Source organism: Setaria italica, chromosome II (assembly GCF_000263155.2).
Source record: "Setaria italica strain Yugu1 chromosome II, Setaria_italica_v2.0, whole genome shotgun sequence".
Taxonomy (NCBI): domain Eukaryota; kingdom Viridiplantae; phylum Streptophyta; class Magnoliopsida; order Poales; family Poaceae; genus Setaria; species Setaria italica.
In genome coordinates, this window is record NC_028451.1 from 39,392,511 (window position 1) to 39,412,520 (window position 20,010).

General features: G+C 44.2%; 2 protein-coding genes and 1 non-coding gene across 4 annotated transcripts; 2 read left to right on the forward strand and 1 right to left on the reverse strand.

Moving 5' to 3' along the window:
* Window positions 1–5,721: 5,721 nt before the first annotated feature.
* On the forward strand, window positions 5,722–10,420 carry LOC101752943 (putative G-type lectin S-receptor-like serine/threonine-protein kinase At1g61610). Its single transcript, XM_004959590.2, has 7 exons — window positions 5,722–7,031; window positions 8,654–8,758; window positions 8,871–9,064; window positions 9,161–9,368; window positions 9,453–9,690; window positions 9,774–9,924; window positions 10,010–10,420. Exons 1-7 carry the CDS (start codon window positions 6,167–6,169, stop codon window positions 10,310–10,312), a joined length of 2,064 nt encoding a protein of 687 aa, XP_004959647.2. The 5' UTR covers window positions 5,722–6,166; the 3' UTR covers window positions 10,313–10,420.
* Window positions 10,421–10,706: 286 nt separating this feature from the next.
* TRNAT-CGU lies at window positions 10,707–10,778 on the forward strand. Its single transcript has one exon. It is a non-coding gene; the product is annotated as a tRNA-Thr (tRNA).
* Window positions 10,779–10,985: 207 nt separating this feature from the next.
* Window positions 10,986–19,670, reverse strand: LOC101753350 (Fanconi anemia group J protein homolog). 2 transcript variants are annotated; one of them, XM_012843490.2, is made up of 28 exons: window positions 19,213–19,670; window positions 19,028–19,082; window positions 18,870–18,945; window positions 18,635–18,699; window positions 18,510–18,560; window positions 18,314–18,414; window positions 18,064–18,205; window positions 17,804–17,865; window positions 17,624–17,703; window positions 17,443–17,513; window positions 17,208–17,295; window positions 17,009–17,081; window positions 16,837–16,929; window positions 16,464–16,572; window positions 15,794–15,887; window positions 14,734–14,817; window positions 14,508–14,664; window positions 14,213–14,400; window positions 14,047–14,091; window positions 13,875–13,903; window positions 13,668–13,789; window positions 13,544–13,591; window positions 13,284–13,408; window positions 12,787–13,211; window positions 11,828–12,698; window positions 11,688–11,741; window positions 11,476–11,598; window positions 10,986–11,309 (listed from the first exon to the last, which is right to left on the reverse strand). In XM_012843490.2, exons 1-28 carry the CDS (start codon window positions 19,610–19,612, stop codon window positions 11,268–11,270), a joined length of 3,873 nt encoding a protein of 1,290 aa, XP_012698944.1. In that variant the 5' UTR covers window positions 19,613–19,670; the 3' UTR covers window positions 10,986–11,267. The 2 variants fall into 2 exon arrangements, with proteins under 2 accessions (XP_012698944.1, XP_012698943.1); XM_012843489.2 differs by having other exon boundaries at window positions 11,397–11,598.
* Between the last annotated feature and the right edge of the window lie 340 nt (window positions 19,671–20,010).

Here is a 20,010-nt window from a genome sequence, read left to right on the forward strand (position 1 = left end):
CATCTCCAGCGCACCCGGGAAATAAGGGCTGATCTTGCGATTCTTACCCACACACCCAGAGAATTCGTAACGGCGTGGGTGGATGGGGATAAGACGGCCGCCACATACGGGTAGCGGGGGGGGGGGGGTTGGGATAAGGTGGCGGACGGGAGTTTTAAGTACTGGGTGGAACCTCCATCCGGTACTAATGGGTGACCTTTAGTACCGGGTGGAAGCTCCACCCGGTGCTAAAGGAGGTTACAGGAGGCTTCTCGGGGACTATCTGTTAGACCCAGTACTCATGCTCACATCAGTACCATGTCAAAATGCAACCAGTACTGAATCTCGGGATGAATGCTCAGTTTTTCAATAGTGCTACCAGACCACGACAGGTTGAGGTGGCCTTCTGCGGCTGCCCAGGCCTCATTTCTTTGACGCCGACGACATTGGCGTCGTACACTACCACACCGACGAGCACGCAAGTAGAGAATACGTTGTGGCTGGACACTATCGTGCACCCTAGGGGCAGCCAACAGGGCAGTTTGACCTCTGTGTGTATGGGGGTGTTTGTTTTGCGAGATGAATATATTAAGCCTAATTAGTTCATGATTTGATAATGTGATGCTACAGTAAACATGTGCTAATGATGGATTAATTAGGCTTAATAGATTCGTCTCGTGAATTAGCCTCCATCTGTGTAATTAGTTTTATAATTAGCTCATATTTAGTCCTCCTAATTAGCCTCCGAATATTCGATGTGACATAAATTTTAGGAGGTCCTAAAAATCCAAACACCCCCTGTGACTCAAAGAGCGTATCGCTGAGCAAGCAGCAACGGCAGCGCCACGACGGCAAACACTTTTACCATAGAAACTGCAAGGTGATGGCGATACGAGGAGACGCTGGCACGATGGCCTTCGTCGACCTCTGGTGGGGAATCATCTTTTGCGACGTCCTCACAGTGGAACGTGAAGCTGTGCGGCGAGTGCTAGGCAAACCCATGGCCCTGCTCCGTTATGTCACAGTGAGAGATTAAGTTGAGATGTGCCTTAGTCTATTTGTGACAAGTGATTGATTGGATGATTTGAGGTTTTACCGGTTGAGTCCATATTTCATATGTGCATGATTATGCTAACGGCTAACTGGAAGTGTTGTGTTGTGTGCATTGTGTTGTGATGTTTGTGTAAAACAGAACTTATGTATTGTGTCTCTTGGCTTGTGATGTGCAGGTGTAGGATGCGACATGGTGGTCGACGGCATGATGTGAATATCAAGCGAAAGGTTCATGCCGATGTACTTGGGCTGTAAAGGGTGGGCACGAGTAGGCTTGGACTGAGAGACCTGAGGAATCCGGGCGGAGTCATGGGCAGTCCATATGGTGCACGGAAGAGTAAGAGTACATCGGGATGGAGATGGCGTCGGTCGAGTTAAGCGGGATAGAGGCAAGTCGAGTAGGCGGCTCGGGAGCGGGAGCGAAAGTTTTGGAGGCGTCAAAGGCTTGGCGAAGGCCGGACACACATTGACATCGGTGAGTCACGTCGTGTGCGGCGTGCAAGAGGGTTTGACCTCAAAACCTGGGGTGAGTCACGCCTTGCGAGGTGTGCAGGAGGGTTTGACCGGTTTGACCTCAAAATCTGGGGTGAGTCACGCTTGCGGGGTATGCAAGAGGGTTTGACCGGTTTGGCCTCCAAACCGGGGGCAAGTCCGGTACGGCCGAACGACGTCAAGTTGGAGGACGCGTGGCACCATCGCAAAGCTTGCGTCGAGGCGAGACGAAGTCGTGAAGGCGCCGGGTCCGTTCGATGTACTGACAAAAAGTTGGACGGTTTTACCCCTATGGGGTATTTGGATTGTATACTTCATATAAGGGCACTCTGGTCATTTTCTGGATATATGAGGAGTAGTTGTTGGGGCAGTTGTTTGGTGGTGTGTTTCTTATTTGTTTGTGAGAGCCTTTGGGTGAGGAGAGAGAGAGAAAGATGAGGGATTTTTTATTTAATTTTTTTGCCATCTTAGCTTTGATTATGCTTAAGAGTAGCTTGTAACCGAACATGGTGGAGTAATCCAAAGATTAAATTCATGCTCACTTGCTCCATCCTCTAAAAACCTGAGATTTCTATTTTCGTGTTTTCGGAGTATTTTTGAGGAATTTTCGTTTTTCACGATTCACTTCAAATCCGGTGAAATTTGTTGGTGGCTTTTGTTGCTAAGATCCCCACTCAAATTCCTCGTGGATTCGGCGTGAATTTGAAGTTTTTCATGTAAGCGTTCTTCTTGGAGGGTGTTTAGTTTTTCCCAAAATTCGAGATGGATACTCGAGCTTTTCTAGATTTTTTTTCTGGATCTGTTAGCCCTTAAGGAGATGCTTCCATGCCTCAAGTTTCGTTTCGATCCATCGTATTTTGAGGAAGGATTTTTGTTTGAAGTTGGGCGTGTTCCTTGCTTTGTTCTTCAGTTCTTCACTGGAAGCAGGAACTAGCTCGTGCTCGCGAGCACTACAGCCACGCGCGGCAGGCGGCAGCGCGTGCGTGCGTGGACGTGGGCCAGCAGCGGTGTGCTGCAGGCCGGCAGCCCAGCGGCACGCACTGGCCCAGACGGCGCACGGCGGCCTGCTAAGCGTTGCAGCCTAGCAGGAGCCACGCGGCGGTCCGGCTCGCGCGACGCCCTGCTGGGCGGCAGTCAGCGGCTCAGCAGCTGAGCGCCTGCTGGCCCAGCGTGCAAGGGACGAGATACTTTCAGAGCAGCAGCTTGCCGACAGCTTCAGGACAGGAAAACTTGTGAAGCATCACTCTAATCCTGATGCAATTATTACTTGCTTGTCCTTAGTGCCTTTTAATCTCTATGGTGATTCGTGCAAGCCTTGTGATGGGAATTAGTTTAAGTTGATTCCTGTTTGTTTGGTCGTTGGACAGTAGCAGTAGCTGCAAGTGCTCTTTGGTTCATCAGCAGTTGTGTAAGCAGCTTGTGCTTTTAATCTTCTAAATTGTGAAATGTCCCTTTCATGCTACGGATCCAATGACTAGCCATTCATGGTTGCACTAGTTCTTTCCTTGAGCTTTGCTTTGGCCGGCATGGTTCCTGTTGCTTCTTGCATCTCGGTACAGGGCTAGCTTTTGTTTACTGCTTGCTACAGGTATATAAGCCTCGTTCTTGGAGAGAATTTTAAAGGTTCCTATTCATCCCCTCTGGTCATCCGTCCCGGTCCTTCGCAGAGCCTATGCAGAATAACAAGACGCTTAAGGGCGACGTTCGCCTCTACCGGGACATTGCCGTCGTCGGAGACCGTCTCAAGTACGTCGAGCTCAGCTTCACTTGAAGGCTAGTGCACACTTCAGCAAGTGCTATTTCTCGGATGGTTGGATGGCTTCTACATGGAATAGGCCGGTTACTAGCTCCACCTCGGATGAAGAAGATCGTTGGCGCCAGGACACAAAGATCATGGATTCCACGGATGTGAAGGTCCACAACAAGCTCTGCCCCAAGGCGTGGAGAGATGAAGGCATGGCTCTGTCACCCTTCAGGGAACTCGACGCATGCCAACCCGTTTTAGGCCTGCAAGAAGATGCTGATGTCGTCTACTTCACAACCAAGATTGACCGCGGGGATGCAGATGCACGGGTGGTTTCTGTGGACATGAGGAAGAAGGAGCTACTTGGAGTGGCTGCCTTTGCCGCACAAAGATATGACGCTAGGATATCCGAGCATCTGATGAAATCCTGAAACGACAAGGGATATGATGCTATCGCTCTAACAACGAACAGATGTGAACGCAACCATACGGCTTTGAGCAAAACGAACATAATGCGGAAATGGAAGGCGCAAGGGTGATCAGTAACCGAGAAACGACTATTCATGTTTCATTGTTCTTGAGTTTACGGGTTAATAGTTACGGTGGATGTAACGCCGAAGGAGGATGTTTAGTCCATAGTATGTAAGTTTTTCTTCATCTTTAATTTCCTAGGTATTAAATTTTTAATTGGTTGATGCATATCATTCATCATTCACCATATTAATATATTTACCTATTTTTTTAATTAATAAAGCAAGTAACGATTCTGCAGTCAAATTATCGTCCATCACGGTGAACCGGTAGAGAACCGAAGAAAAAAGAGAACGGCTTCCCTCCGCTTGGAATGTGCTATCATGGTTTGCGTGCACATTCTGTCCAGAACTGAAGAAGTTCTGCAGTTTTGGGTAAAAGTCGGTTGCCGTCTGCTGCTTTTTGACTGCTGGAATTGGGTAAAAGGCAATACAGTCACGAGTCACGAATGGGGAAAAGGCGGACGATCGATGGAAGGAGTGACGCCATGTGCTTTTCTGCTTCTGCAGCTGCGCATGCTCGCGGTAGTACGTTGCTCCGACTCCGAGCATGACCGTTGTGCTGTCAGTCTGAACGTTTACTCAAATAGCAATACTAGCGCTTGCTTTGCCTCAGATCTCAGGCCTGAACAGAACAGATGCCACCAACTGCTAATTGCTGGACAGAGTCGTGCGGCGTTAAGTCAGGAATTGTTTCACAGGCGACGCTATGAATGTGTCTGATTAACCGTTGGCATCACCCAGCCTGACCAAGTATTGTGCTACAGTAATGGCTGGATCAGAAGTTGTTAGTTTTGCTGTCAATGTCTTGTCATCTGTCCGTTCCATCTTCAGGTATCAAGTCAATCACGAACGTCAGCCTGGATTTTTATTGAGGCCATGTTTAGATACCCCAAATTCCCAACTTTGACACTATGCAAAAAGAAGATTCCCCATCACATTAAATTTGCGGTACATGCATGGAATACTTAATGTAGATGAAATTAAAAACTAATTGCACAGTTTTGTTGTACTTTGCGAGACGAATCTTTTGAGCCTAATTAGTCAATATTTGGACAATAATTCACAAATACAAACGAAATGCTACAGTTCCGCATTTATGGCAAAATGCCAATTTTACCACTCCCAAATTGGGAACTAAACAACGCGGATTTCTCTCCTCCTAGGACTGGTTTTGTTTTGCTGGAATGACCTGAATCACCAGCATGTACGCCACCCACATGGCCTTGACCAGCGCCCTGACGAAAGCGCCGAAGCGCGTTGGCTTCTTGATGGGTCCGCCGCCGAGGGGCCGCGTGGCGGCGGCGGGGATGTCGAGAGCGGCGTGTTCCGGTTCCGACGGCGGCGTAGGAGCGCCTTCTGGGACGACGACGGGCGTGACGGCGGCCGCCGGAACGAAAATGGGGAGGACGGCGGCGACAGGTCGGGGAGGCTCTTGGCCGAGCGCTTGCTCCGGAACCGCCCCGCTTTTGCTCCGGCAGTCGCTGTAGCGTGGACTGGAGACATCCGACGGCAGACCGAGCAGATCAGATCATCAGACCTCGTCGGGGAGGCGTGGTCGCCGCAGAGAATTCCCGTGGAGGAGCGGCCGACGACGAGCGGCTCGGGCCTAGAACAATTTTCGCATGGATCAGTGATAACATTGTTTTTCTTTTTCCCTTTGGAGCATATTCAATCAGCTCTGTAAAAAAAAGTATACGCAATCAGTGATAACATGGGCCTATGGCTATCCTAACTACCATTGGGACACGGATCCCAGAAATGTCAAATTCAACGAAGACCAAACTATTGTATTTGCCGTTGCTAAGGGCAGAAAAGGATCAGGTCAAGATGAAGATGCTCAATAATGTCCTGGCAAGTACATTCCGCGAACGCCACCAAAGGCGAAAGACGAATCATATTATCAGCGTGCATGCCCTGCATCGTCATCGTCTTACTCCTCTCCATCTTGCTGCCGTCGTGCGCATCCGAGGACAAGCTCGTCGTTGGCAAGCCGCTGTCCCCCGGCGACGTCATCGTTTCCAGTGACGGCGCCTTCGCGTTGGGCTTCTTCTCCCCCTCCAACTCCACGCCGGCCAAGCTGTACCTCGGGATATGGTACAACGGCATCCCCAAGCTCACCGTCGTGTGGATCGCCAACCGGGAAACTCCGATCATCGTCACCGGCCGCTCTGCCTCCTCTGCCCCGACACTCGCACTGACCAACACCTCCAACCTCGTCCTGTCCGATGCCGACGACGGCCGCCTTGTTTGGTCGACCAACGTCATCGCTGGCACGGCTGGCTTCTCAGCGCCGTTGGGCGCGGCTGAACCAGCAGCCACGCTCACGAACTCCGGGAACCTGGAGCTCCGGTCAGCGAACGGCACCATGCTGTGGCAGAGCTTTGACCACCCTTCCGACACGTTCCTCCCCGACATGAGGATCCGAGTGAGCCGCGGCGGCCGCGCCGGTGACCGCCTTGTTTCTTGGAAGAGTCCCGGCGACCCGTCCCCGGGGGGCTTCACCTACGGCATCGACCCGGTCACTTCACTCCAGCTCTTCACCTGGAACGGGTCGAGCCCGCTCTGGCGCAGCGGCGTGTGGACAGGCTACAGGGTCGCCAGCGATTTCATCGAGGAAACCGGCGCCGTCGTCCTCCTGACCGTCCTGGACCTCAAGGACGACGCCTCCATGTCGTTCGACATCCGCCCCCCCGTCACGCGCACGCGGTACGTGATGAGCTACTCCGGCGAGCTGGTGCTCCAGAGCTGGAACAACGCCTCCCTGGAGTGGGACGAGCTCGGCGTGTGGCCGCCGCACGGGTGCAGCCGCTACGGCTACTGCGGCGCGTTCGGCTACTGCGACAACACGGTGGCTGCCCCGACGTGCAAGTGCCTCGATGGCTTCGCGCCGGCGAGCCCTGAGGAGTGGAGCAGCGGCAGGTTCTCGTCGGGTTGCCGGCGAAAGGAGGAGCTGCGGTGCGGCGATGGGGACGGCTTCTTGCCGTTGCCGGCGATGAAAGCGCCGGACAGGTTCGTGGTCGTTGGGAACAGGAGCCTGGACGAGTGCGCGGCCGAGTGCAGGCGCAACTGCTCCTGCGTGGCGTTCGCGTACGCGAACCTGAGCAGCAGCGCCAAGGGAGACCCCACGAGGTGCCTGGTGTGGGTCGGGGAGCTCATTGACGCGGAGAAGATCGGCGGCAACGTCGCTGGAAGCGAGACGCTGCATCTCCGGCTTGCTGGCCTGGCCAAAGGTACCAATTCTCTCCTGCAGAACATGTTTGTAAACTGAGTAAAATAAAGCAGCACATGTCTTCCAGAAAATTTTTCATATATCAGATCAGAATCGGCAAAGCACCGTGTAAATATTAACATAACAATCAGAGTTAAAATAATATTGCCAACAATCTTCATTATATATACTAGTCCATCAACCCGTGCTGCCGCACGGGCTAATGTTTTTAGAAACTATTATATTTGAAAATTATTTAGAAATTAAACTCTTAGCTAATAATCAAAATTGATTACCTACTACTCTCTTATTTTTTCAAAACGTCAACATAATACTATATAACCTATTGTTGTCCAGTTGTGATTGATTTTAATTAATAATTACTCTATGCACTTTTTCATCCATATTCATACTTTTTCTATTTTGTATCGCACCTCCAATCCTCCATACATTATGTTTAGCAAACAAATAAATATTTTTCATCGATTCCTCACATACATGTATAAATGGTCTAAATGGTGACACTCATCATGTGTATATACTTTAACTTAGTATTTTTATATTAAGAATGACATAAATAGGTAATTTAGAATCATATATTAGTTTACTTTTTGACATTTATGTATGATGCACATGAAGATAATTAGATTAAGATTTAGGTGTTTAATTTATGTTATTTTTAATAACAACATACGTGGGTAATATAGATAAAATTTTAGAATGACATTTTAAGTTATGCTTTATAATGATATGTATTAGTAAATTGGATGAAGATTATGGGGTTACTTTAGATTATTTTTATAATAGCTGAGCTCGGTAATTTAGATATAGGTTTAGAACTCATTTTTGAATATTTTCACAATGATAGTAGTGGGTAACTTTTCAAAAAATATAATAGATCAATGGCTATGATTATTAGAATTTACAGGATTGGTATTTGATGTTTTTAAGTTTTATGACAATTTGTCTCTTTTTTCTAGCTTGTCATAGAAATCTATATTCTCATCACTTCCTCTATATCTGTATAAATGGTGACACACATCATGCATATAGAACTTAATTATTATATCATATACCAATAGTGCAAGATATAGACGATTTAGAATCATATATTGCTATATATTTTTAATTAAGGTTATTTGATTCAAAGCATAGGGTTATCATGTTATTTTTAATAATGGCATGTATGGGTAATATAGATGTAAATTTAACGGGTTACTTTAAGTTTTTAAGTAATAGTGGTGGGCAATTCGGTTGCAAATTAGGAGGTTATTTTAAATATTTTTTTATAATGGCATAAGTGGGTAATTTTGATGAAGATTAGGGGGTTACTTTACCTGATTTTATATAATGGCAGATGTGGGTAATTTATATATAGATTTAGGGGGTTACTTTAACCTATTTTCATAATGGCATAGGTGGGTAATTTTTTAGAAAACATAATAGATCCAATAGCTATGATGATTTGAATCTATCGATTGATGGTCGGATGTTTTGCTTTTTTGTGAGAATTTTTAGGATTTCTCTCTTTTTCTAGAGTGTCCACCTAGAAATTCTAGGTGGTTTCACCTAGAAGCTTCAAAAGGAACCTCCAATTAGTAATAGTAAGATGTCGTTGATAAACTTTACATTGCCTTTGTGAAGGTAGAAGGATGGGTAGGAAAACACTGAAGACTGCATTGCTAGTTTTAGCAGGCATTCTGCTGACGTGCATATTCCTTCTGATATTATGGATCTGTAAGTGCAAAGGTATGGGAAATCTTACGCTTGGACCTGCACACACAATAATAATATTTGTACCAACACTTAATTCCAAAATATCTTGATGAGTGAAAAAATTGTTTCTCACATTTGGAAGCAGGTATCAAACAGAAACGGAGAAAACACAGGATCTTAGTCCTGGGAGACTTGAGTGATCCTAAAGGCTTTGGAGAAGGAAGTCCTACTGAAGGCTACGAATTTCCAGTGGTAAGCTTCAGAGATATCATAGCTGCGACAGATAACTTCCATGAATCATGTATGATTGGAAAAGGAGGTTTTGGAAAAGTTTACAAGGTGACTCATCCACATCTTTCCTTTCATTCTCGAACTCTGGTTGTACTAATACTAAATCAAAATCTCATTCAATTCATTTTCCATTTGAATGACAAGGCAAACTTAGATGGGCAAGAAGTGGCCATCAAAAGGCTCAGCAGGGATTCTGAGCAAGGAATAGTGGAATTCAGAAATGAAGTCGTTCTAATTGCCAAACTACAACATAGAAATTTGGTTAAATTTCTCGGTTGCTCCATCGAGGGAGATGAGAAGCTCCTGATCTTCGAGCACATGCCTAACAAAAGCTTAGATGCTCTACTTTTCAGTATGATCCAATAGCACACTGCTGTTTTTGGATTGAACATAACAAGTTGATTGTTAATCGTATAAAAATTATTGCTCTTTGTAGGTGCTACAAGAAAAACACGACTAGATTGGCCAACACGGTTTAACATAATCAAAGGGGTTGCAAAAGGGCTTCTATACCTCCATCAAGATTCGAGACTGAAGATAATTCACAGAGACCTCAAAGCAAGCAACATTTTGCTAGATGAAGATATGAGACCTAAGATAGCAGACTTTGGTATGGCAAGGATGTTCAGTGACAACCAACAGAACGCAAACACAAAGCGAGTCGCCGGAACATAGTGAGTAATAATTGTTGCCGAAATTTTTATACTAGTTCACCAAAGTCATATAAAAAATAAATTTTCCTGGTAATTTTGAACAGTGGTTACATGGCTCCAGAGTATGCGATGCGAGGTGTATTCTCTGCTAAATCAGATGTGTATAGCTTTGGCGTGTTGGTTTTGGAGCTTGTAAGTGGTGTGAAGATAAGCTCTACTGATCAGATAATGGAGTTTGAAGACCTTATCGATTATGTGAGCACAAGTTTTTATCAAATTTGCAAAAATTAGGAATTGATCTAGACTTCCGTAACCTCAATTATTGATTTGATTTGTCCAGGCGTGGAACTTGTGGAAGGATGGGAAGGCAAAGAATTTGTTAGACTTGAGTATTGTGGAGAGCTGCGTACCCAATGAAGTTTTGCTCTGCGTCCACATAGGGCTCTTGTGCGTGCAGGACAATCCGAACGACAGGCCACTCATGTCATCTGTTTTGTTCGTCTTGGAGAATGGAAGCACGACACTTCCCATCCCGAAGAAACCTGTGTATTTTGCCCATAGAAATAACGAAGTAGAACAGGGAAGAGGCAATAGTCAAAGCTCAAAGAACAGTGTTACTCTTTCAGCTCTGGATGGAAGGTAGGCCATTTCCTTTTGTTTTATTTTCTGGGGTAGGACAAATGGACAATTGTTTCATTCGGAGGCATGACCGAAATTCAAAAGGTCTGCATAGGAACACTCGCATAAGAGAGATTTTTCCGGCTCCATGTTTCACATTCTTAACTTGGTGGTATTCCTTTCCAAATACGTAATTAAGAGAATATTGAAAACGTACTTAAGTGGGGTGGGGTGACTACTGGTGCTTCTGCAAGCCTCTCTGAGCACCTGCGAAACCACTGCTCGAGGTGACATGGAACCTCAACGCGGACGTGGAGGCCGCAGTACTCAACCATGGTACGTTGGCGCCGTTGGAGATGGGCGTAAGCGTAACCGGTCTAAACGTACAATATATTTTTCATATCCTAATTTCGTAAGTTGCTTCCGTAGCATAGTGGTAGTGCGTTCGCTTCGTAAGCGAAAGGTCGCGAGTTCGATCCTCGCCGGGAGCTACGCCTTTTTTTTTTTGCCTTATCCTTATTACTTTTTTTGGTAACGTCCTGACTAAGCAATAGTGGTGGTGAGTTCGATCCTAAGCAATGTCCCGACCAATAAATTATCGAACTCAATCTGGTGTGACTCTCATCATGTAAATGGCCCTGTGAAAAATGAAATTTCATCGTAGCCTGGATTTGAAATGGCATTGCACAAGGAGCAGCTTCTCGAAAAAAAAATGTTAATAAATGGACATGATACATCGTCAACTATGTATGTACATCAGATCCTATTCCTACTGCCAGAGTGCCAGGCAATGCATTTACACACCCCGCTTCCGCTCGGGGAACAACCGCTGTAATCCATGTAGATGTTTGCTTTCCATGGGCAAGTTGACATCTGCATCTTCTCGCTGCACAGTGCACGCTGTGTTTCGCAGAACGAATTCCTTCCCGATGCTTCACGGCAAAGATCACAGCTGTGCCATCTAATGGAGCGCCTCCGTATCATGTACCAGTCGTGGATTTATTCGTGGTAGGTAACCTTAGCTGCTCCACAGAAAATTCAGGGGGGGTATTGTCAATTATACTCTGAGAAGTTTTACAATGTTGACGCAAGGTAAGGGCCATGCGAACCTGATTACACTTCAAATTCTGGGAAAGTGATCACAAGCAGAACTGCAAAAGATAACAGCAGTGGCAGCAGATAACTGACCTTAGACCTTCTTGAGTTCAGTGGCACTGGATCCTTCTTCAATGGTTTATATGCAAGAGACTCGAGGTCAATTACTGGTGGCGACGAGATGGAGTTGCTGCCATCTCTCCGAGTCCTTGAAGCCTTCAGATGCAAGCAGATAACCCCAATTAATTTTTGTCAGTTTTCTAAACGTACATCACCAGCTTAGTCAGGTGAAAGAGACACCATACCTGTCCCTTTGATGGCTCAGGCTTGACATCCAAACGCTCACCGAACAAGAGCACCTTCATTTGAAGAGACAACCATCACACTAAGGCAATAGTAGAAGACTAGCAGTAAATTACTAAATGCATCCATATAAGCAAACTACCTTTCCCACCAATTGTTGATTTGGTTTATCAGTTGCAAGAACTTGCACACCGAGGATCGTGGCACATGCGTTTTCAGAGGAGCAGAAAGGACATATTACTGCCTTGTACACACATCCATCCTTTGCAGACCAAACACCAGAATGATGACATGAACCCTGGCGGCTAAATTTGCCAAAGATATTCTGGTTGAGTGAAGAAGCATCACACTCTACTACTTGTATCTCTGCTGGAGTTGATGCTGAAAAACCATCCTCCGGGAGGCCAACAGTTGATAGTCCATGTCTCAAAAGATATGCCAAGTAAAACTTCGATGATGAAGACCGTGAACAAGTAACAAGAAGCCCATCTTGTTCTAAACCAAGAGCTGTTTTGCATCTAATGCAACTAACGAGAAGCTTTTTTCCCGAAGGCATCTTTTCTGAGACCTCTTGTGCACTGTAGTTTCTTTCAAGCTTAACATTTTCACACCTTGACATGCTCATATTTTTACAAAACAGCTCAGCATTTCTATTAAGATCCCCATGCTCAATAGTAACAGCATTATCAGTACCCAATTGTGATTTGCCTGGAGAATTAGAACGCTCTGAGTAAGCACAAAAGCTCATTGGGGAGCTCAACCTTCTCTTTTTCTCACAGTGAGAATTTACACTTCTGTTGATCAAAGACTCATGACAGTCTCTGTTGGTGGTTCTTTCCGGAGTAGCTGCTAATGTGGATAGACAAGAAAGAGTTCCATTATTGATCCCTGCTGAGATGTTTATCTCAGAATAGTTGCTGGGGCTAGCCACTGGAGTCTCTAAAGAAGTTTCCTCAACTGGAGTAGGCTGCTGTGACCTGCCTTCTAATGGATTTAAGATTGTTATCTTATACCTGCTCATGTTAGGATATAGCTATTTAAATAAAAATAAATGATGGTACCATAATAGGAAAAAAAGAAGTCGGCAAGATGATAGATTACCGAGGTTCAAAGTCATCCTTTTCAAAACTGATAATTTCTGTTTTGACTTCATAGTTTGCCCCAGTATCAGCTACACCTTCGAAATCAGATTCAACTTTGCAGGCAGGAAGTTGGTTTGCCATTGGAGGACTGTTGGGTGTTGGAGAGATCTCTTTCTTAATTAAAGATCTCGAAGAGATTTTAGATACTTCTGGCGATTTATAACACATACCCACTTTTTTTTGGTCTATTGCCACTCCATCAATGTTTGTAACTTTCTGACTAAGACATTCAGTCTTTGCCTTCTGATTCTTTTGCGGTGCTGAGTGGTTTGAGGAACTTAATTCTGGCCATGGCAGCTTTCTTTTATCACTGAGAGATGAAAGTGCTTCAGATTCCAATTTAATCTTGGGGAACATGTCACGATCTTTGATTTTTATTTTTTCCTGAAGTGATGCCATGTATATCAGACAGGCCCATCCACATTTAGAAAATCAGAGGTGTAACAATAATAATACCTCAGCATTTTGAAAGAACTTTTGCAACCCATCCATTGTATCCTGAAAGCTATTATACTGCTTGATTGCATTCCTAAGCCATTTGGAAATGTAAACGAGATTTCTGTCCTCCTGATATCGCTCATCTGTACACATAACATAGAAATTTAAATACAAGTGGCACACTCCATTTACTAAATGATCAAAACAATCAAATACCAAAATTTTAGGAATAGACTTTTCTGTCCAGCCATGCAAATGCTTGGGTGATGATAACTTACCAATCAAAATTATGCCTCCATAGTCAGATTTATGACGAATGCATCGACCTAAAAGAGACAAGGAAAATAATTAGCATTTTCAACATCTTAGCCAGAGCCCAGAGGTAAAGCAGCAGCTAAGTACCTGCAGCTTGATTTAAAGCACGAAATGCCTGGTGACAGTACCATTCGCTCCCACTCAACAAATATTTTGATGATTTGTATGAATCATTATATCTTTTTTTCAGCTTTACTTGAACATCATTTCTGATCCATGTTGAATCAATGTTAGTATCAAGACATAGAAAAACGCATTGCATCTCTAGAAAGGAAAAGAAGGAAAGAAACATACATATTTGGAAATGGAATGCCAACAATGACCTTAAGTCTGGTCAAGGAAACAACTGGATATCAAAATCATTAATCATATTCTACTAATCATGCTACAGGTTAGTAGGGGCAAATGTTTTGATACTAAACACTTTAGGCATATCAGTTTTAGTTGTAAAAGGACAAAAGGATACCACAACTCTAGCATTGTCATCAGAGAAGTCAATCCCTTCAGATACCTGGAAATAAAATCAACAGTCAGCAAAGCATCAGCATATGAGCACATAATGCATGGAGAAATTTGGAGGGTTCACACATGTGCATAAATTCATATGAACATTTGATTTAAGAAAGTAGCACCTTCCCACGGCAAACTGCAAGCAGAGCAGCTCCTGCTTTAGCAGATTCCTGTGACGAATTCCTTGACAATCGATTCTTCGCTATCTGTCTTGCACCACCTCTGCCTTTCTTGACAGGAGCCTTACCGAGGATAGCATCATAGTACCCTTTTAAAACGGGTTCAAGTTCCTCAGTACTTCCCTTAGGCTCTGAAACAAACAAGTCATAAATAAAGAACATAGAAAATTGAACATGACATAATACTGTTTTCTATAATTAACGAAATGACATTTTAGAATGTTTCACAAAAACTTACCAACAAACACATGTTTTTGAGCATTAAGTCGTGCCCATTGACCTGTCTGAGACCAGCGGACTTGTAATTTGTCCAACAACTTATAGCTAGGAAAAAACACTAGAGCACCACCAGGCACAATTCTGCATATTTCTTCTAGTGAAGTTCCAAGTTCATCCTATGTAAAAACAAAATAATGTTTTCAAAAAATGTTGATAACATATAACTAAATTTGATGAAAGGTTACCTGGAAAGAAGAACAGTCCGCAGTTTTGTAGCTGGCATTCAGTTTATGTCTTGTTGGACCAGATGATAGCACGGCTGCAAAAACCTGCAAACCAAGATAGACTGGAAAACTGCAAATAACAGCTACTGTTTGACAAAACTATATTTGCTAATCTTTCCCAGTACAAAAAAGTCCATATAAGGGTGAGAACTCATCAGGCAAATGCTTCTTTACGCTGACAATATGAGGCATAATTAACCCCTATTTAAATCGATGAACTGAGAACCAGTTTATAAAGTCTTAAAGAGGTTACTGGAGAACATGCATGTAGCATGGTGGTAAGTCCTCCAGTTGTGAAGCTAGCAACCAGGGCTCGAACTCTGGATCTCAAAAAAAAAAGCCTCCTCGCTGTGTTCTCCCCAAAAGTACAGGTTAAGATCCAGCTTTCGGGTGCCTTTTCTCGACCTTTTAAACAATGCCTTTGGGATGTCTCTACCCTTTGGGTCAACTCTTATTAAAGAGGTTACAGACTAACATAAGAACAGCAATGCTAATAAACCTTAAACTAGCTCTAAGTAGAAGTCTAGCATTAAAACTGTGAGATACGAGTAATGCATATCAAGTTCAAGCATGTATGCTATCTCAATATGTTTAGCTTTCACGCAATTTTAATCAAGCACTCGTTTTAATTGCATGTTGGCACATCATCATGCAAACTTTAGATGTGTTCTAACCGAACTAGGACTGCTCATTACTAATTGCCATTAGATATAGCTTGCAAATAAAAATTATAATTCTCTTCTTTTCCTTTGGTCAGATAGGAAATCCTCACTTTTCTAAGACAGAAGAGAAGCAAGCAACAATGAGGTGGAATATTTTATGCCCAGACATTGCATTGGAGGAAAATGAATCAATGCCAATTTGCAGCATATATCTATGTTTTAACCAGTTACTATGTTTGTAACAGAAATAATTTGAATCGGTATTCCTTCAAACTTCTCTACTCAACACCCAACAATACAATCCATCACCATGAGTTTAGGACATATGACACAGCAGAACAAGCTAGCATCAGACGTACCTGAGAATCGACATTAATTACATGAGGAGCTTCCAGGCAAGCCTCAAACTGGACACCAAGTTCAGATGCAAACGAACCCATTGGTGAAAGTGTTCTGCAGATATATGTAGTTTAAGAGATGTAAATCATCTGCCACTGGAGAGAACTATGATTGGCAATTTCAAAGAACCTCAAAAGCGGCATAATAAATGAATTTCTGGTTTGTAAGATGTTTATCTCCTGGGCCATGTGCCTACAAGGTACTGAAAAGCTTTTAAACTAGTCCACATATAAGACTGAAAACCCTTCCTCACATAAGTTACAGTCAGCAGAAATCTACATAGTGTTAATGCATTTATGTTGGGACTTAGGAGTTAGACATTCTTAAGAAAAACAAAACTACTCAGGCAAGTTAATGACAGCCACTGACTATTTTGTCCCCTTTCCCATGAACAAAAGCAAAAGAAATGTTCAGTTATACTGTCCCAAACAAATGTGCAGGATTGATTGATGAATCAAGATTAGCTACCAGCAGCATGTCTTGTTCACCTTCTTTGTTTTGTTTCTCTTTCTAATTTCACATTCACCATCTGATCAGATATTTGCTTCTTAATAGGGCCTTGTTGCTGAAGTTACATTAAAGCATTTTAACACCCTATTGATAAGTGGGAAAAGGACTATGCAGACTTACCCAGATGTCAGAATTACCGAAAGGGTTAGATCCGCGATTTCTCGGAAGACAACAGCAGGATTGAGACACCATAAACTCAATGTGCATTTTGAAGAAATTTCATCCTTTCCTGTGAATTGTTCAAAAGTCATGTGATGAAATTAGAAAAACTGTTCTTGAATTTGATAAGGGAATATAACTTGTAGCATATCCTGTAATTAATGAATTACATTAAATTAAGCAACCAGGTTCTTGATTTGAAGAACAGTGCCACTAGTGGCCCCTTTATAAGTTAACCAATGTCCTATCACTGTAATCATCAACTCATGTTATCAGGAAAGACTTATTGCGGGTCTAAGGTTGTTTATAGAAAAAAGATGAACAGGCTTACTACCTTCCTTCTTAACAAAACGCTGCAAAGCAAGTTGATAATCACACGAATTACGCCCATTATTAGCAAAAAAATAACTCAATGAAGAGAATAGACCTGCAAAAGATTGAATCATCGGGTTATTAAGTGTACTCAAAGATGAATAAAATAAAATAGTTGCCAGTCTACTACTTACTTTCTAGTGTCATAGCACGACCACCACTTAAGTGTGATCCATCTGATTCGGTATCTGAAGCAGCTTTAACTGCCTAAAGCAAGAGGATGATATCAGTATATAAGTTGAAAAATGTGAATGTTTGATGTTACACAGCCACACCAAAATAGATTAATATTCACACGAGCAACAGTACTATGATGTTTGAAATAAGAAGCACCTTTGTTGCACATTCTTGTAGTACTGGGAAGTTCATTGGAGTAATACCAGCCAGCTGGAGTTCTTTCATAGCCTTTTCACCAGCCCAACTGAAGATTACAGAAGGTTAAGTGCACTGAAGGTAGGAGAAAACATACAGTGCTGGACTGTATGTGAATGCCACTTCATACATGTATTCAATAAATGGTAAACAATAAATCATATAAGAACCAAGAAATGAGTCACATGCTACATACTAAGAAGCAGGATGTCCAAACTCATGATTCTGCAGATTGTCCTCTCGCTCAGAAATCCAACCCATAAGACCCTGCAATAGTACTAAAAGCTTAGCTCTAGGAGTAATGTTAGTACTAACTATTAACACTATCCTTACATTTCCTGGAAAATGGTAGAGTTTTTCTCTACTATAGAATGTACCTGAATAACATCGTGCAGGGGTTGGTATATCATTGCAACAGCCTCATCAGTGACCAAGCTTTGTAGTTCTCCCTGCAACACTTTACCGCATAGTCAAATTTAGCATGCTTTTAATTTTTAACAGAAAATGTCTTTTTAGAACATGAATTTTCAACTGTAAGATTGTTGTGATTGACTTACAGTAAAGTGATTCTTCATCGACATCAACACTTCCAGCATCACGTGCCGTATCTTCTATGTTGCTGCAAAACAAGGATGCAGATGAAGATGAATAACCGGAATTCAACATTTTGTCACTACATGTCTACAACCACTCTGAAGGGAAATATTGAAAGCTAATCACATAAAAAGGTGCACAAGAACTATTACAATTTAATTGAGGAAACTAAATCAACAAGTAATTGATTAACTGAAAGAGAGTCACAGAGGTGAAATCTTACTGTGCCTCGTCAAGAATAATGATTGAGCCACCAATATCAATGTCCATTGCTCTTCTGACAATCGGACTAATCAGGTAGTTATATGGGCAGAAAACCAGCTGTGCTGCTTCTGCCATGTGTTGTGCAGCAAAGTATGGACATCCTGCCGATAATGGGAAAGGAGATGATTGTGTAAGAATCAGCAGTAACCAGATCAGAGTATCAGACTGACCTCCGGAGGAAACAAGTGCAACAAAACAGATATATGTACCCTTCACTTTACGTCCAACCCTGACAAGATCCTCAATATCATGAACTTCATAGCAACCACCAATCTGAAGAGATGGATGTCGACTTAGTTTCTGAGCATTCCTGCACGTTTAACTCATCACATTAGCATTTATAGAGGAGAGGATGCTCCACAGGTTAACTATATGTTCTGACATTGAGAAGACAGGAAAGCTCACTTGAATTCTGGGCATGAGCCACCTTGAACTTTCTCGTCTAGCAGCAACTTGCTGATGAGCAAAAAGGTTAATTTACTAATGAGACTGCAAGAGCTTTGAAAGAGATGATGCATTATGTTGTTTACCATTGTTCATCAATGTTCTCACTCATACAAGCAAGCTTATTGACACAGTAATGCTTCCTTGAGGCCTGCTTTGACAGAGTACTGACTCATCATTATGAACCACAAAGGGAAACAGACAGATGTTATGGACTTATGGTCGCCCCCCAGAAGAAATCTAGTTCAAACAACATGCATTTGAACTATGCGTTCTCTTTCTTACCAGAGAAGAAACAAACTGAGGCGAAACAGGGATTACCAAGATGGCCATGCGCACTCGGTACGACGTCTTGCGGTACTCCCGGACAACCTGGGTTATCTGCGCGTGCGTCCTCCTTCATAAATACAACCAACGGAAATCAGAGTCAAAATCGTACAATTCCCTCATCAATTGGAGTCACAAAGCAGAAATCCTACGTCGCGTAGTAGATGGTCGGAGTGTTCTTCTTCTTTGCTGGCTTCTCCGGGATGACTGAACAATCAAGAACCCCCAAAAGGCAAAATGAGGAAAACGACAGGCCACGGATGACCAAGAAAGAGCAGTTCTTGATCCAAGAAGAGACAAAAAGATGAAGACAGAGGAAAGGGAGAGCGGGGCGCACCCGGCGTCGCCTGCGGCTGGGTATCGTCGGCGACGAATCCTCCGCCGTGGAGGAACGGGTCAGGGGCGGCAGTGGGCGCGGCGGGTGGGGAGCGGAGCGGGTAATGCCGCTGCCAGGCGAGCGCGGAGCAGAGGAGGGAGAGCGACTTGCCGGTGCCGGTGGGAGACTCAAGGAGCGCGTGCGACTGCCCCTGCCGCCGCGCGCGGTCGAGCGTGGCGATGACCCGCCCCATGAACGCCAGCTGCGTCCCGTAGGGCTTGTAGGGGAACTCCACCGGCACGCCGCCCACCTGGTACACGCCTCCGTCGGCCCGCGCTCGCGGGGCGGGAGGCGCCGATGACGACGGCGAGGCGAAGTCGTCGGCGTCGGCGTCGAAGCCGGCCATGGCGGGGGCGCCCATCGGCGGGTGGCTGAGAGGATTTGGGCGGTGTGTTGGGCGGGAGGAATTGGGGGGAAATGCGAAGCAAATGCCGCTCGAAAAGTCGCCGCGCGCCACCGTGGTGTATATGATACGGTATCGCGAGATGAGCCTGTGCTCGTGGGCCAATGTTCGTTAGGCCCAACAGTATCTTCTGAGAGGATTTGGCCCATTAAAGTTGGCCGAGACAAACGGTTCAGATGGGCCCAAGAGATGGCCAATGTTCGTTAGGCCCCCATCATGCTCGCTTGATTGACGCTCTCTTGGGTTAGAATTACCACTGTCAAATTGTCAATACACCCTGCGTGCATGTTCAGATTTCAGAATCAGGGAAATGTCTGGGTTGGAATTCCTGAAGAACGAATTTACGGTGCAAATCG